The sequence below is a fragment of the Urocampus carinirostris genome, chromosome 1 (assembly GCF_059441175.1).
Source record: "Urocampus carinirostris isolate Australia breed hairy pipefish chromosome 1, RoL_Ucar_1.0, whole genome shotgun sequence".
NCBI lineage: Eukaryota > Metazoa > Chordata > Actinopteri > Syngnathiformes > Syngnathidae > Urocampus > Urocampus carinirostris.
In genome coordinates, this window is record NC_142349.1 from 65,224,878 (window position 1) to 65,243,492 (window position 18,615).

General features: G+C 38.9%; 2 protein-coding genes across 3 annotated transcripts in view; both read right to left on the reverse strand.

Moving 5' to 3' along the window:
• pik3r2 (phosphoinositide-3-kinase, regulatory subunit 2 (beta)) overlaps positions 1–3,930 on the reverse strand; it is a 67,029-nt gene extending 63,099 nt beyond the window's left edge. The window contains exon 1 of the mRNA XM_088348764.1: positions 3,740–3,930. The gene's annotated coding sequence lies outside the window, so the exon portion shown is untranslated. The remainder of the gene's footprint in view (positions 1–3,739) is intronic.
• Positions 3,931–6,660: 2,730 nt separating this feature from the next.
• Positions 6,661–18,615, reverse strand: part of mast3a (microtubule associated serine/threonine kinase 3a) — a 66,588-nt gene continuing 54,633 nt past the window's right edge. For both annotated transcript variants that reach the window (XM_088348760.1, XM_088348759.1), the window contains 4 exons: positions 17,654–17,776; positions 17,444–17,580; positions 15,985–16,172; positions 6,661–14,161 (listed from right to left, as the gene is read on the reverse strand). In XM_088348760.1, coding sequence (XP_088204886.1) covers positions 13,344–14,161; positions 15,985–16,172; positions 17,444–17,580; positions 17,654–17,776 — 1,266 coding nt within the window. In that variant the 3' untranslated portion in view covers positions 6,661–13,343. The remainder of the gene's footprint in view (positions 14,162–15,984; positions 16,173–17,443; positions 17,581–17,653; positions 17,777–18,615) is intronic.

Consider the following 18,615-nt stretch of genomic DNA (forward strand, 5'->3'; position numbering starts at 1 on the left):
CTCAAAGGGCTGCACAGCCTACAGACTATTACAGACTACAGACTATGATTAAACCATCCCTTGATCTAAAACCTACACGAGGGCAAGGAAAAACTCAAAAACCTCAACATGAGGAAAATGAAGAAACCTTGAGAGAAAAAAAACGTGTTTTCGATAGTTTCCAGGGTTGAACTGTGTGCACTATTCTTAATGCAGCATTTTAGTATTATTGCTTGCATTCAATACATTTATGCTTGTAGGATAGAATAGAAAAAATAAAAAATAAAATAAACTACAATAGAAAAGACAGAGAGTGAGAGTGAATTTATATATATAGCTGGATTTGATCCCATGACCTCAGACCTGGGCCGCAGACGCGCTAACCACTGAGCCGCCGTGCCGATGTACACATAAAGATTTTTTTTATTATATATTTTTTCCTGTCTTTAGGCAAAAAAAAATATGTCATAAGACAGTTGTATTTTTGGGGTGTGATCTTAGTATTTTTCCGTCTTTGGACTAAAAAAAGGGTAAAAAAGTGGGAAAAATAAGTGAAATCACTATCTTTTCTGACTACAGACGCTTCCCTACTTACGACCATTCGACTTACGTAAAACACTGGATACGAACATTTTTTTAGGGATGTCAAAAAATATCCGGACATTGCTGTAAGTTAGACTTTGTAATGTGTGCACCTTTTTTCGAGTACAGGACAGTACTGTAGTGCTTCTTTCCACCACTACCGGCGTGTGGCGCTGTGACACCTCACTCAGCATCAACTCTACTATTTCAAGCTTGCTCAGAACTTTGACATTTTTATTGTTTAAAAACCTTGTGCATCCAGTTAATATGGTTGGTGTAAAGAGTAAATAAGGGGCAAGCCGTTTCTTTTGAAATAAAAATGTAATAAGAAAGCTTGATGCGGTTGACAAATTGGTTTTTTTTCGTCCACTTTATAGCACGGAGGAAGAAGTCGCCTAACTCTTGAAGCCCATCTTCCAAAAGTAAATTAAACTCAACTTCATTTATCATTATAGAGCATATTATTTTATAAAATGTTTATTATTTAGTACAAAACAATACAGGTTACTTATACAAGCCTTAAACATACTTATACAAACCTTAAACATACAAAATAAAGCACTGAAGCAACTTACGAACAAATTCAACTTACGATCGTCCGGAATCTCGTTCGTAAGTAGGGCAGCGTCTGTGGTTGAAAGTTGTGTTAATTTAGGTGGGAACTATAATCTTTTTCTGTTTTTAGATTGAAAATGTACACCTAAAAATGTAGAAAAAAAATCAAATAATATGTTTTTGTTCCAATGTCAAGAGAAAATTGCTAAGGATACAGTTGGATTATTTTGGGGTGTGATTTATAGTCTTTTTCTATCTTCAGACTGTTTTTTTTGTTTGTTTTTTTAATGCTAAAATAATTCGAAAAACTTTATTTTCTGAGTATTTGTTTTTGGTCTGAGATTAGATATATTATCTCATCTCTCATCTCATTAGCTACACCGCTTATCCTCAGTAGGGTCGCGGGGGTGCTGGAGCCCATCCCAGCAATCATCGGGCAGTGGGCAGGGGACACCCTGAACTGGTTGCCAGCCAATCGCAGGGCACACAGGGACAGACAACTCATTCGCTCATTCACACCTAGAGACAATTTGGACCGGCCAATTCACCTGAAATGCATGTTTTTGGAATGTGGGAGGAAACCGGAGTGCCCGGAGGAAACCCACGCAAGCAAGGGGAGAACATACAAACTCTGCACAGTAAGTCTATATATCATGTACAAGCAAAAACATATACATTATGTTTCTGATATATATGTTTACCCACATTAGTGTGTGTAACTATAAATAAAGATAATGACTCATAACTAAAAACCTGAATCGTTTTTAACATTTAAAATTAACAAAAATATTTTGCATTGAAGTAATAATGTTTTATATTTATCACTTATTGACTAAAGTAACAATATAATTGGCGAAAATGATAAAATGTATATAATTTTAGGATATCTACATTACAACAAAACAAGAAATGATTGTTTATCTGGTACTGGATAATTTTAACATATACTGTATATTGTCCCTTTTTAACTCGACTAACTTGCTACAGAGATGGACAGAAATGTAAAAAAAAAAAAGAAATGATTTGATCACAGGCTTGAAGAGAACTTATAGGTAATTGTGATCGTTTATTAGCTGCCGATTAATCAAGGATCATCTAAAGTAGGCGTCTCCAACCTGGTGCCCGTGGGCACCCGGGTGCCCTCTGAGGACAGCTGATGCGCCCGCAGACCTGTTCTCAAAACAGCTCAAAAGTGCTGGGTGATTGTGATTTTATAGTAAAATTGTTTTTTTTGTGGTTGGCTTTCTTTCTTCCTTCCTTCAAACCCCATCCTTTCTTTCCTTCCTTCTTTTTTTCTTCATCACTCTCTCTCTCTCTCCCCCTCTCTCTCTCTATGCATAACTTACTCTACCTCTCTTTTTCTCTTTCCCTCTACCTTTTCTTTATTCTTTTCCCTTTCTTTTTCTTCTGATTCTCCCTTTCTCACTTCTCTCACTCTCTCTCATTCACTCTCACTCTCTCTCTTTTACTCTCACTCTCTGTCTTTATATGTTTATATCTTACTCTCTCTTTTTCTCTTTCCCTCTATCTTTCTTTGTTTCTTTCTTTCTCTTTTTCTTCTGATTCTCCCTTCCTCACTTCTCTCTCCCTCATTTTCACTCTCATTCTCCCTCTCTTTGACGCTCTCTCTCTCTCTCACTCATATATATTTTACTCTTTCGCTTTTTCCCTTTCCCTCTACCTTTCTTTACTTTTTTCTCTTTCTTTTTCTTATGATTCTCCCTTTCTCTCCCTCATTTTTACTCTCTTTCACACTCTCTCTCTCACACGCTCTCTCTTTTTTACTCTCTGTTTCACTCTCTCTCTTTCACTCTCAGTCTCCCTTTCATTCTCACTCACTCTTTCTTTCACTCTCTACGTTTCACTCTCTATGTTTCACTCTTTCTATCTTTCACTCTCACTCTCTCCTTATGGTTTCCTTCTCTTTCACTCTCACTCTCTCTCTCTCTCTGGCTTTCACTCTCTCTCTCTCTAGCTTTCACTCTCTATCTTTCACTCTCACTCTCTCTATCCATCACTCTCTATCTTTCACTCTCACTCTATCTTTCACTCTCACTCTCTCTTTCACTCTCTCTCCTTCTTACAAAAAAACTATTTCTTACTGCATGAAATTATAATAAATTTCAATGAATGTTAAAAAAATGTCAATATTTAACGAAGAAAAGTTGAATATCTGGTGATTTGCAGAATCTAAAATCCAAAATGTCATAAAACAATCAATCAAATATAGTAACGCTATGTGTTCATTTCGATGGTATACCATGCAACTTGGATTGCATTCGTGATAAAATATAATTTAAAAAGAAAACAAACCACCACCACCCCAAAAAAGGGGGAAACGCTAAAGTCAACTGTCGAGTGAACGTGCATAGTACAGTAGTTTTGCAAAGACTAAAATTGTTCCAGTGAAAAAAGAGAAGAAAATATAAACGACTTTTCACAAAAATCAATTCAAAAGGCAACACTCGGTTCCAACTTTGCTAACTTAAGGCGAAGCGAGGCGACCCTGCACATTTTAAACATAGAAAATACAACAAAAAGCGTGATTAATGGTTAAAAAGTGTCTTCTATTTTCCACATCGATACAGTAAATGTGAAATAAGTCGAGGGGGGGGGGGCTTACCCGTTCTTGAGTTTTCACACTTTTTGTGTGGCGTCGCTCGAAATCCTGCCAAAAGCTGTAGGAATCGCTCGAAGTCGGTTAGGGGGAGTCAAAACGGATTGTAGTTGTGCACGAAACTTGTAGAAAGCTCTCCCTTTTTTCACTTGACTTTCTTTCCTCCCGTTTCGAAGTCCCAGCTCTCCCGCACAGCCATTTTCCAGCAGGGAGGGAGGAGGGGGAGGGAGGGAGCTAGGGGGGATAGGGGAGGGGGGAGTGGACGCGTGGGAACAGCCAGGACAGAGGCGGAAAAAGCCGAAGTGATACGGAAGAGTACGAATCCTCTGGCGGAGGATATACATCAGGGGTAGGTAACTGTGGAGTCGCGGGCCGCATTGGGTTAACATACCTGTCGCACTCCAGGGCTCCATGCCCTTAGAAACTGTCGTATTTTCCCTTACAAACTACAAAATAATCTTACACCATATTTTTTTTTAAACGTGTTTATTTATGTAGTTTAACATGTTATATAAGTACATGTGTTTCGTTATATCATATATATTGTTAATTAACATTTTGTTGTGAGATACTGAGTTGCTCGACATGAATGAGGTTTATTATAAAAAAGGTTCAAAAATGAAGTAGCTTGGACGTTCACCGTAGAAGGAAAAAATACATGCAAATATACCGTAAATTCCGGACTATAAGCCGCTACTTTTTCCCCAAACGTTCAACCCTGCGGCTTATTCAGTGATGCGGCCAATTTATGTAATTTTTCTAACGGCCGCCAGCAGCGCTCGAGTACAAAAGGTAAGATTTAGACCGGTGGAATATATGCGCCGAGGAAGACTTTCCTTATTTTATTCTATTTTATATGGTACATATTTTCTTATACCTACTTATGCGAAAGCAAATTTCGTTACACTTGTATAATGACAATAAAGGCATCCAATGACGAAATGAAGAAACCTTGATAAGGGGCCGCACATGAAGTAACACGATCCGTAGATCGCTGGTCGCGGGGAGCAGGTTACTCAGACGCGGAAGTGGTATTTCCGTGGCGAGCGAAGGCAGTGTCGAGAGCGGGAAAAAACAGATCTGTGGCTGGGACGGCGGGGCAAAAATCGTAGTCAAGTTCAGAAAATGGGTCGAAGCCGGGAAACAGACGGGAATAAGAACAGGAGTCAGGGTCAGAAGGCTTGCCTAGCGTAGCTGAGGTTCACAGACGGACTGACAACCGGTGACAGGAAGACGGGGGGTTCAAAAAGAAGCAGATTGCCAATTAGCGTCCGAGGCAGTTGGCGCCAAAGGAGCGGGCTCAGGTGCCTCGCATCAGTAATCATGACAATAACAGTTTGAGCCACAAAATCACAGTAACAAACAACCATTGCCCCAAAAAACTCAAGAAAAACATTTTTAGCAAATGATTGTCATTATTAAATTACAGATTTACATATTGACAAACTGTTAGTTGTTTTATGATTTACCAACTTTTTTATTTACCAACTCATTCAATTTTGTTTTTACCATTTTATATATATATATATATATATATATATATATATATATATATATATAATATGAAAAAGGGCTACCATGTTCATAAAATTATTTATTACTATTATAAAATACATTTTCTGTTTTAAACAACATTTGCTTTGTCGTACAAAATAGTAATCACTCAAAAAATCCTTTTTAAAAAAAGTAAGAAAAGGGAAAATTATTTCAATAAAATTATATTTTTAAAATTAAAATGGCGAAAAAGATTCAGAAAAGTGTGAAGTTTTAAAGAAAACTAGATTTTTCCTAAATGCTTATTTGAAAAATATTAACATATTAATAAATGAATCATGTAATAATTTTTCTATAAATAAAAACGGGTAATGTATTCTGAAAATGTGAAGATTTTAGGAAATTGTAAAATTCTGTGTGGAGAAAAAATTTAAACGAGAAATATTAAAGAAAATATTTGATTAAATGTTTATTTTTAACAAAAATTAAAACCGTGCATATATATTAAAATAATTTATTTTGTTCTTTGTGTAAAATCACTTCTTTTTATGAAATGTTTTACGATTGCAGGGAATTTTGAGGGGGAATCTATAATAACAAAATATTTATATAAAACAATTTTTTTTTAAACGGAAAAACAAAAAAAAATGTAAAAACTGCACTGATACAACAGATATTGTGAGAGACAGCAACAAAAATGTAGTTCCAAAAAAAGCACAAAACCTCAATAACCAGAGAGAGAAATTATGAGTTTAATGCAGTACTTCTTTTTGTCCCCGACCACGTCTACTCTCCTTTCCTGGCTTACGACTCGCTTCCGACCCCGACCACGTTTTTGCTCTCCTGTCCCGGCTACTGACCCGTTTTCCGTTCCCGACACTGCCATTACTCGCCACGGAAGATCCACTATCACGTTCAGAGGGACCTGCTTTCCGCGTCCAGCAATCACCGGACCGTTTCTTCCAATAAAACTTGTGAGAAACACAACGCAAGTGGGTCCTGTCTCCGTTCTGGTCCTGACATGATACTAGGTATCATTACTGTTTCAGTGGTTCTCACATAGTGAGATGCCGTCAAAGGGGACGCTGGTGTGTTTAAATTCGGGGAACTTTTTCTTTTTTTTTTCCTATAACTTTCCAAAGAATCAAGTGTAATTGCACCTCCACTACACTAGGGAGCAGTGGCACTCTCATTGGCAGTGTTTTGTTTACATTTAACCTCCACGCCGTCCATACAGCACAGAGTATAAGAATTAAGTATGAAGTGTAGATTTAAAGTGGAGCAGACCCTCAAGTGATCCCATGGGAAAAACAATCCACCCGACAAGAGGATTTCTTCTTCTGTGGGGGGACGTGACAGAAAATACCTGAGAAGCACTGCACCATTTAAAGGTATTATTCAGAAAGTCTGAATACAAAATGAGGATTTCCAAATGTGGGATGATGTATATTTTATTTCAAGCACTGTTAAGACAATGAAAATAAAAAATAAACATTGGCACATCAAAATCACCACATAGTAGGAACTTCTCATGGTCCTGTCGTCATGGAAACAAAGATAGACGGGAGTACAGATGAAAAACACATCAAACCCCACATTGAGAGCAGCACAAACAATTTTAAATTTTTATGGGCAGGGTGCTATATTATGCTAATAAGCCTAATATCAATTTACAACAAGACAAAATATGAAGACACCATTTTTAGGTTCAAACATCCTCTGCAAGACTTATAAACTCCTGCTAACAGGGGGGTGGGGGGCGCTTGGGTATATATTGTGGAATGTTAAGCATGCACAATCCTTTGAGGTTGATCTTAAAAGAGATTAGGAAGCCCTCACTTGAATTGAACACACCATCCATACAAGGTCACTTTCAAAAACCACGGAGGTTTCAAGGTCCAATAGACGTTTCGTGAAACGGTGTTCCCTCCATTTTATAAGTCGCAGGTTTTTTTTCAGTTTGGCCACCGGTGCGATCTATGTGTGGAATGATACCCATATTATTATATAATTTCACATATTATTTCCCACATAGTGGGATGTTTTGGACACGTTCTAAGGGATAGGCAGGGCACCTGTATGATGCAGCAGGGGTAAACCAGTGAAAGCTGTCGGGCCCTGCTGTTGAACAGAAGAGTGTGTTGTGTCACCCTGACCTGAGTGATATGGCCGCTCTCTTGTGTCCCGTTTCATCTGGAGGGACGAAAGCATGACCAACTTGGGTGCCGAGATGTTTAACTTGTTTGGGTGTTTGGGCATTTGGGTTGGCCATGGCCCAAAAATGTTTGTGTGTGTTTTTTGCCATTTTTTCCCCTTTTTTAATTTTCTTTGTTTTTGTATACGTTTTTGTCTTGCTGTAGGTCACCCCTCTTGAGGGATATGACCAAGGTACAGATAGATAGATAGATAGATTTCCCACAAAACTGCAAGAGGGCGCTCTACATTGCCGGTAATAATGAAAAACGCCCGAGAAGAGAACAAAGAGAACAAAAATGGCACCGAAAAGATACTTGTGTTCTGTAGATTATAAACAGCAAATAGTAAAAGAAAGTTTAGAGTTAGAGAGAAGCGATGAGAAAGAAAAAGCGGCTTATTTCCTACCCCCTAAGTTGGAGTTGTTAACCGGTAAAAAGTGACACTAAGGATATAGATTTCATTGGATTGAGTGATTTGGATTGAAAATGATAGTTTGGTAAGCATTTTCTTCATGCTAGAATAACTCTTAATATGTTACTCCATGGGCAGCACGGCAGTGAAGTGGTTAGCGAGTGTGCGGCACAGTTCTGAGGTCATGAGATCGAACCTTCCTGTCTGGAGTTTGCATGTTCTTGCCGTGCTTGTGTGGGTCAGGTTAATTGGCCGGTCCAAATTGTCCCTAGGTGTGAATGAACGAGTGAGTTGTCTGTCTCAGCGTGAAATGTGACTGGCTGGCAACCAGTTCAAGGTGACCCCTGCCCACTCCCCGAAGATAGCTGGGATGGGCTACAGCACTAAAAAAATACTATTATATATTTTTTAAATCCCCTGGAACATTTCTAGTCTTATTTTCTGCCCCTACAGCAATAACGCTACAGTCCATATATAGTGGATGCCACACTTGTATCTATCCATATATAGCGTAAGTCCATGCGACTGGCAAGAGAACAACTTGTAAAGAGACGGGACGCAGCAACGGAGCAAAAACAAGCACAGTGCTTTGATTTTAGTGAGTGACATGAATGTTGTTATCATTTATTTAATTCCAAAAGTTAAACATAGAAACAATGTCTATATGTATAATGACCTATCGTTGTAATTCGCGATTCATCTGTGGAACCAAGTCGGAATACGGAATAGCGAGGGAACACTGTACAGAAACATCACCGGTTCTTTACTTCCTCCATTCAGGAACGTTTAGTCTAACTATGAGATTATATGTTTGAAATAATTCAACAAACCCACACACGTATACTTTTTTTGCAGTAAGCATTAATTCAGAAGATACACAAAAGTAGCAAAAATGTTTTACTTTTTATGTGTGTTTTACTGTGGTTGTTTTTTTCCCTTAACCTAAAACAGTCCTGAAATATTTTGTGCATGTGCACCAACAGCATCTCATTTTAAGAGACGGACACGGCAGGTAGTTTTAGATATGTTGACAAAAACAAACATCTAACCCTGCCATGAGGACCATTTTTGTAACAAACGTTTGTTATGTACAACAGAACCACCCCTGTTAAAAGTATTTGCCCCACATTCGGGTTATTCACCTTAATTTCCATGTATAACGACACTTTGTCTTTTTCCTCCACGGGACAATTTGGCCCAACAGTTGAGTCAAGAACAACCCAAACTGTGTCAAAACCCTGACATCAATCGACAGCATTTCAATTTCGCTTCTATATTAATGAGGAATAGTAAAATGCATTCTACTAGTTGGGCCTACAGCAGACTCCTGGGTGAAAAATAACCCAATTTGGGTCATAACTGGACCACAACACATTTCATTCAACCTATGCAATTTCCTGGGTTGTTGTGTGTGAACACTTAAAAAAATTGATTATATTACCAAAAAAAAAAGATTCAATTGTTAAAAAGAGACAGTGTGTGGTATTTGATCTCTAGATGTCACTGTACTGTGTGGTGCAACCAAAAAGGAGTGCTAAAAAGCGCAAGAAAGATTACAAACTACAGAGACCAAAAGTGACGAAACCACTTAAAATACAGTGGCTTGCGAAACTATTTGCCCCCCTTGATTTTTGTGATCTTTTGCCACATTTCAGAACTTTAAACATCAACATATAAAACTGTAATTTATTGTGAAGCATCAACAATAATTGGGACACAATCATGTAGTGGAACACACTTTATTGGATATTTCAAACTTTTTTAACAAATAAAAAACGAAAAAGTGGGTGTGCAAAATGATTCGGCTCCTTTACTTTCGGTGCAGCAAACTCAATGTTGATCTAAATGACTAACGATGATAAATGGAATCCACCTGTGTGCAATCAAGTCTTTGTATGGGTGCACCTGCACTGTGATCACCTCAGAGGTCTGTTTAAAGCGCAGAGAGCATCATGAATAATGAGGAACACAGCAGGCAGGTCCGAGATAGTGTTTTGGAGAAGTTTAAAGCTGGATTTGGATACAAAAAGATTTCCCAAGCATTAAACATACAAAGGAGCACTGTGCAAGTAATAATATTGAAACGGAAAGAGTATCAAACCACTGAAAATCTACCAAGATCGGGCAGTCCCCCTAAATTTTCAGCTCATACAAGGAGAATACCTACCAGAGATGCAGCCAAGAGGCCCATGATCACTCTGGATGAACTGCAGAGGTCTACAGCTATGGTGGGAGAATCTGTCCATAGGACAACAATCAGTCGTATACTGCAGAAATCTGCCCTTTATGGAAGAGTGGCACGAAGGAAGCCATTTCTTAAAGATATCCAAAGAAAGTATCATTTAAAGTTTGCCACAAGCCACCTGGGAGACACACCAAACATGTGGAAGAAGGTGCTCTGGTCAGATGAGACCAAAATCGAACATTTTGGCAACAATGCGAGACGTTATGTTTGGCGTAAAAGCAGCAGAGCTCATCACCCTCAACACACCATCCGCACAGTCAAACATGGTGGTGGCAGCATCATGGTTTGGGCCTGCTTTTCTACAGCAGGGGCAGGGAAAATGGTTAAAGTTGATGGGAAGATGGATGGAGCCAAATACAAGACCATTCTGGAAGAAAACCTGATGGAGTCCGCAAAAAACCTTAGACTGGGACGGAGATTTGTCTTCCAACAAGACAATGATCCAAAACATAAAGCGAAAGCTACAATGGAACGGTTCACCAAAAAACATATGAAATTGTTAGAATGGCCAAGTCATAGTCCAGACCTCAATCCAATTGAGAATCTGTGGAAAGAACTGAAAACTGCTGTTCACAAACTCTATCCATCCAACCTCAATGAGCTCAAGCTGTTTTGCAAGGGGGAATGGGCAAAAATATCAGTTTCTCGATGTGCAAAACTGATAAGAGACATATCCCAAGCGACTTGCAGCTGTAATCACTACAAAGTATTTACTCAATGGGGCTGAATAATTTTGCACACCCACTTTTTTGTTTTTTATTTGTTAAAAAAAGTTTAAAATATCCAACAAATTGTGTTCCACTTCATGATTGTGTCCCATTTATTGTTGATGATTCATAAGAAATGACGGTTATAGAGATTTATGTTTGAAGTCTGAAATGTGGCAAAAGGTCTCAAAAGTTCAAGGGGGGCAAATAGTTTTGCAAGCCACTGTAAGTCCCTAAATTAGGCTGTTAAATTGGCAGGCTAATAAATTAGTAGTTATTCTGGAATAGTTTTTAGTACACCGAGCTTTGCTATAAACGTTTTTTATGGCAAATGTAGCTTTAGGTGTGAGGAGTGTGATATAACACTCTAAAATTGTTCAATTATTGTGCTGAATTGTCTCATTAGTTAGTAAGCATGACGAATATCAAGAACAAGGAACAAATACTTTTCCATTCTGTATCGCAATTTCTATGGCTTACCCTGCTTTGGCACCTTTGTTTGGCTTTCAAGTGTGATCTTCCACCCAATCACGTGAGTGATTATTTTCTTGAGAAGCAGCACTACAACGGATTTTTACAGATTTTTCAGTTGCGCCTGAATGCAACAAAAAGCATAGGTTTAATTAAAAAAAAAAGGATAAAAGGGAAAAAAAGACATTCTGTGTTTTTTCTCTTTTGTTAGCTGTAAACAGTCACATAATCTTCCCAGGGCAAAAAAAAAGCTGAGCATAAAAAGTTATAAATACACATCTTAATTCAATACAAATATATTTACACAACGTAGTGTCATGAGTGACACATTGTTCTCAAAATTGAAGGAAAAAAAGCAATGAAGGAGCCGGGAAACCTTTGCAGATATGATCACTGTGTTAAAGAGAAAGATCCTTTTTCGAGGTTGTGATCAATTTTGATCGCAGTTGTGAAGATTTTGTACAAGTTCTGGGGTTTTGAAGTTCTGGGTGGATACAAAATGTTTTTTAACAATGAACTTCATTTGACCCTTTTCATTTTTTCACGACACATCTCCGAATTACTACCATTTTTGTTGCTGAATGTGAAAATTCACAGCATTTTCGACATCTTGGACTCTCTCGGTTCCTCCCATGTAACCCGCTGCTAATTTCAAAACATGAAAAGTATATTATGATGCTTTTTTACAATAACCGGTAAATTATATGTTTTAAAATAAGGTGAAGCTATATTATTTTAGGCAGCACGGCGGCGCAGTGGTTAGCGCGTGAGCAGCACAGTTCTGAGGTCATATCGAAACTCCTTTGAGGAGTTTTCATGTTCTCCCCGTGCTTGCGTGGTTTTCCACCGGGCACTCCGGTTTCCTCCCAAATTCCTAAAACATGCATTTCAGGTTAATTGGCCGGTTCACATTGTCCCTAGGTGTGAATGAGCGAGTGAGTTGTCTGTACCTGTGTGCCCTGTGACTGGCTGGCAACCAGTTCAGCTGGGATGGGCTCCAGCACCCCTGCAGCCCTACTGAGGATAAAGCGGTGCAGATAATGAATGGATGGATATATTATTTTATATTAAAAGTTGTAATTATCTTTCCATGTTGTCACTATGCATGAGTCAATATAATAATGGTCAACGCATTGGTCAGACATTTGTAGATTTTACCATTCGAATGCTTATTCATTCATTTTTATTTATTTATTCTTTTTACTAAACTAGTGGTGAATGAGTTACCGGTGAGTAAGAAAAAAGTGCTGAAACACTGGGTGAGTTTACATGCAGGCAATAAACGATTTGAAGCAGACTATTGCCAGTCATGTAAATGCACAGAGAAATGGGTTTATTCTAGTACTGAATTCCGAATGCAATGGTTGCATTAACTTTTTCATTTTCTGACTACTCGTGCATGTAAACTTATAAAACTAATCCAAAAGCGTGTGCGTAGTATCCCTCAATTTGTATGCTGCAAAGAACTGTGGGACTTGTGGTAGAGATAAAAGATAGACACAAATCTCGGCTTACTCGCTAAAAAAAGCCTCATGGTTGCTTTCTCAGGGACTGTTTCTGCCCACAGCAAAAATGCCCCAGGTGTATCTATCTATACATATTGGATGTCAAAGTTGTATCCATCCATATAGAGTGTAAGGCTATGTTTTTGGCGAGCCATGTCCGAGCACATCTTGTGAACACAGGAGACACAGAAATGGAGCACACTTTTGAAGCATGATACTTCGTCAATTTTGGTGAGTAACCAAATGAGATACTATGTCATTTAATGACACAAGTTAAATGAGGAAAACTACCTACTATCTATTTGCATCGTGTTATTGCTCACCCTGAGCCCTTAAAATCAAGATAACTTCCAACTGCCATGGATACGGGGCCATTAGTTTGTCTCTAGGCATGTAAACGATTTATTTGGATTGCTCAGAAAAACCACATCTGAAACCAGTCGGACTATGCATGTCAAGTGGTCAAATGAAGATCACCTATATTTCATTTTAGGGTCATCCTGAAAACTCACCCAAAATCCACCCGAGAGTCCGACACTCCTAGTACTGGTTAGTTTCCTTCCATTGTAAGGCGACTGAAGCTAAAACCTTTCTTTGTCCTTGGACTTGGCTTTCTCTTGTGTGGTTTTCCCCCCCGCTTTGGTCTTGGGGCCCGACTGAGCCGAGCCCACCCAGGCCGCCTTGAAGGTCTCGGGCTGATTGTCGTCCTCTCTCTCGTCCAAGTCGTCAAAACTCACTTCCTGCACAGCCTCCTGTTTCTTGAAGGAGTCCCGGCGCTCGGAAAGAGCCAATTTCCTCATGACCACCACGTCGGGGGAATGATGGTTGCTTGTGCGGTGCTGAGGGGAGATACGGTGGTGCTCGTTGCATCCCCCAATAACGTCCTGGTGGCCCCTTTGGCCCCCCAGGACCAGCCCTCGCCGGCCGTGCTCACCCACGCAGACGAAGCCGGTGGCCCCTTCCTCCTCGGCGTCCTCCCCCTCAGATAGAGGAACCTCCATGGTATGGCGGCGAGTGCTGTAGGCCTTCCTTTCGCAGTGATACCCACCCGTGGATTTATCGCCGGTCAGCTTCTCTGCCGATTGCACTCTCTTGAGGAGTGGCGAGCGGGGCGGCTCGGCGCTTCGGGGGCGGACGGAATGGCGAGAGATGGTGGGAGGGGAGAGTGTTTTACCGTGGAAACCTTGCAGGGATTTTGGGTGACAGGGGAGGCAAGAGGGCGAGCACTGAGGAGAAAGAGGCTGAGGGGGCGGGATGCAGGCCAGAGGGGACGGCGGGATGCTGCTGGTGGACTTGCAGCGGCCGGCCTTGGTGTAGCGGCCTAGGACGTGAAGGGAACTGGGACGAGCTTGGGGGACTGGAGAATTGGGGGAGCTGGAGCAGGGCGAGGAACTTGAATCTGCATTAAAAAAAAGGAAAAGAGAGATGAACTAACGTTTTTCTTAAGGAACAATAAGACAGGGGAAAAGTGTGTAATAAAATGATTTAGAAAGACAGTGAAGGAGTTATTAGAAAACTATTGCTCTAACGCTTTAACTCAAACCTACATAAACATTAAGAGTTAAACTAGTTAGAGACGCTTTAAGGCTTCTAAGGGCTGTATAAAGAAATGTGACCTTTGAATTGAGAGGTTTTATTTGAACAACATTTAAGCTTAAACGCTTTGAATTGGATTGAACTCAGATTTAACTCTTGAGTTAAAGCTTTGAAGCTGCTATAACTAAGAGACTTGAGCCGAGCATTTTAACTTTCGAACCTTTATCTCTAAAGCTTTAAGTCAAGAGTAAAAAATTAACTTAGGAGTTAAAACAGTTTTAAATGTTTGAGTTGCCGTTTTGAGTTAAGCTGTGTCAAAATGTTCATTGCAAGAGGTAACTTCTGTTTTATAGCTTTAACTAGGAAGGTAATTTCAAAACTTTAAAGCTTTAACTCTCAGACAAAGCTTAAACCTAATTTGAGTCAAGATTTAAAGAATTTTTAAAGCTTTAAATTAGAATACACTCGCTTGAACTCAAAGTTAAAGCAGCGTCAAAGCTTTAACTCGAAATTTAACTCAAGATTTGAAATCTTTATAGCTTTCAATTTTGATTAGTCTAAGATTAAACTCGCGTGAACTCAAAGTTAAAGCAGCTTCAAAGCTTTAACTCGAAATTTAACTCAAGAGTTAAAAAAAATGTATAGCTTTCAATTTTGATTAGTCTAAGATTAAACTCGCTTGAACTCAAAGTTAAAGCAGCTTTAACTGGAAATTAAACTTAATGTTCTAACCAAAGCTTTTGAGTTAAAGCAGCTTTAAACCTTGATTGTAGTTCAATCGTTTTTAAAGCTTTCACCTTTAGCGTAAATTCAAAACTTTAAATCTCAGTAAAATCATAATTCTCTTACAATTGAAGATTTAAAGAATCTTGAAAGCATTAACTTTGGAGTTACAACTTAAAAGATTAAACCTGCTTTAACTGAAAAGCTGACCTGGTATCAGACCTTCCTTGCAAGAGTTAAATCCGTTTTAAAGCTGTAACTTTAAAAGCTAATTCAAAACTGCTTCATCTCATGATTTTAAGAAATCTGTAACTTTTGAGTTCAAAAATTAACTTGCTTTAACCGAAAAGCAAGTTTTAACTCAAGAACTGAAACATTTTAAAGTTTAACAAACATTTTGAGTTAAAGCAGCTATATTTTTGAGCATGACTCAAAGTTTGCCCAACCCTACCTTAGAACATGGTATTGTCACAAAGGTTTTCTGGTTGATCGCCATACCTGTCAAGCTGTACATCCCTACAAAGTACGTTTATTATGGATTTTAAGACGTGTACGACGTACAAGAAAACCTATATAGAAAAACACAAATTTGTCAATTATGGGTCCCATCCGGTATACACCGACTATCACGAAACGGCAAATCAATCAAGTCAAACGAGTTTGCCGCGGAAGCCTCTATCTCGGTATCGTTTTTTATTCGTTGCAAACAAAGCGAGCGGTTTGATGCTACTGTGCGCATGCATCTGCCGCCTGGAGATTTCATGGCATATTTAGATTCATGCATCATTGCGAAAAAAAAATATGGTGTAAGATTATTTTGTATTTTGTATTTTGTAAGGGAAAATATGACAGTTTGTAAGGGCATGGAGCCGTGAGGGTTGACAGGTATGGATCTCTTTTTAAAAAAGAGAGAAAAGGATCTACACTGAAATATGAGAGTATGTTTAAAGTAGTCCTTCTCACCCCCAGAGTGGTCAGGAGCTGGAGAGCGGCAAGGGGTGGAAGGCCCGGGGGAGAGCGACTGAGTGGGGGAGCCGGAGAGGCTGTCGCTGGATGATTGGTGGAACCCGGAAGAGAAGCTGCGACTGCTTTGCATGGGACCAGGGGGCGTGTGTTTAGTGGACAGCTTCTTCAAGATGTTACGTCGTCGACTGCGAAGTAAAAAAATAAATGGCGAAAAGTGGAATTGTTCATTTGGTCACATTTTAATATCATCAATCCAAATACAGGGTTTGTACAGCTGTTTCATGGCCAGATTCAAGCGCTTTTTAAGGCCAATTTTTCAATTTTTCCAGTACCTTTAACGGAAGACATCCAGCGTCGATCATAATAACTTTCTTTGTTGTTGACGTTCAAAAATCCAATAAAGTCGCTATCTTGCTGCTAGTACATACCCTGTGCTATTTTGAGCTGTTTGTTTCTATGATCTTTTTGTCTCAATGGACTGCTATAAACTGATATAAATTCTGCCAGTCTGCTACAACAATGCACACGCAAGCTTGGTGCATCACCCATTTTTACAAACACTAAAAGAGTTTTATAGGTGTTGGGTAATTATTGAGTTTAATACAGAAGACAAAAAAGGGAGATAGTACTGTATGCAGACAAATGAGCCAAATTCGGACTCGTTTTAATAATATTGATCGCTCCGAAGCAGAGTGAATTCAATCTTAGAGACAGCTAATTTTTTTTCTTTTTGTTTTATTTTAATTGATATTTTTTGTGTTTTTTTTCAGAGGATCTGTGTCTAAATTGGTTAAACCAAAATGGTAAATCCATATTTTTCGGCATATTATAATTTATTCATTGCCATGAAGAGTTAATATTTTCAATTTTATTGTTCTGCATTTTCAGGAAATTTGTGTTGTTGTTCGTCTTTAAATATGTTAGTGTGTAAAAAGCTAAAATTGTTTTCTACTTACAATTGTAGCTCTGTAAATATTTTCATATATATTTCATGTGTTTTTCAGGGATCAACTGCTAAATATATGAAATTACTATTGGTGCATTATGTTTTATTATTATTGATAATGTATCACTAAAAGAAACATCGGAGGAGTCGTTTGGGAGCCAAAAGTGCTGGCTCATCTCAGTGAGGCGGGCCAAAAGAGATGATTTTCTAAATAGAGCTGTCCTCTGGGGTGCTACCAGAAGGGGCGGTGACGCTTCACATGACAATGCTAAAATGACAATTCACCAGGCGTGTCAGCGTAATTTTCATGCACTTTAAAAACAATATCTTCATTTATTGGGTGGTCTTATAGAGTCAGACTGTCAAGAAACATGGCAATGTCAACAATTTCAAGCATGTTCAAGCATTTTCCCGACCTTGAAAACACAACAATAAAAGTCAAGCATTTTCAAGGACTCCAAGCATGCGTACGAACCCTGCAAATATGATAGGAAAATAATAAGAGTGTACCTATCCTGCCCATCTCTCCTTTTGCTTTTCTTGCTGCGTCGTGCCATCTTAGTTTTGTGGCTTGTTTTACGGGCCGGGCCGACTTTTATGGACGTGTTTTCCAAAGCAGTTGTTTGGAGGGTCACTCGGTTCCCACTCTATTGAAAACAAAACGGTTTCGTAAGAAGTCAGGAAAGGACTAAGATAAATACTTAGTATTACATTTCATACCTTGAGCAAGAGCTCTACCACCTCAGTGTGGACAAGACCCTGAACAGATTCCCCGTTGACGTGAGTGATGAGGTCGCCGGCTCTCAGACCTGCCTCGTGCGCTGGGCTGCCTTCCTCCACACACTGAATATACATTACAAGTTTATATCCAAACTACTTGTAGAAATTTAACAACAAATTAAATTAAAAAATGTAAATATGTTGTATGCAAGATGGTTTAGTTTCTTTAACTATGTTAGGAAAATGAATTTCCCTGATGTCCCGAACCGATTAACTTGGTTGGTGTGATTACCTGATGCCAATTTCTTCCATCTCACTGGAATTTTAACTTTGCTGTTCCATGTATATTGGCCCAGCTACCTAGCTACCTTCAGTTTACCAGTTTTAATACGCAAACGCCTACTTTTGTGAGACAATGAGTAAATTTCGCCCCGAAATCTATTGGCTGTTGATAAGACAAGTGCAAGGAGAATAATTATTTGTAATATATTTTATTTCACTATAAATAATTGAGTGTGACTTGTTTGTTGCATTATACTGCGTCGACTGCACCATCATCATCAATTCTCTTCTACTCCTGTTTTTTCTTGTCACTATTTACTCTCTTGTGTTGTGAGTGTGCCGTTGGACCCAAACGCGGGAAAGCAGGAACCACACAGTACTCAAAAATTATTGTATTTAAACAACCCAAAATCCTCAATGAAGTAATAAACAACGGTCAAAAACAACAATAAAACAGTCGGATTTTTTAAAGAAAAACTACAATAAAACAAACCTCAGAAACAAGGATGACCTGGAAAATGTGATGATAAAAAATGAAGGTGGAAATGAAAATCATCCTACACTGAGTGCCGTCCAAATGTCCTTCCAAAGGATGTGGCTAATTAGGGACAAGTGTGAGGTGATTTGACTCAGGTATCCCGATTGCAAACTGATTAAGCGCCCTCTGTTGGACAGAGGCG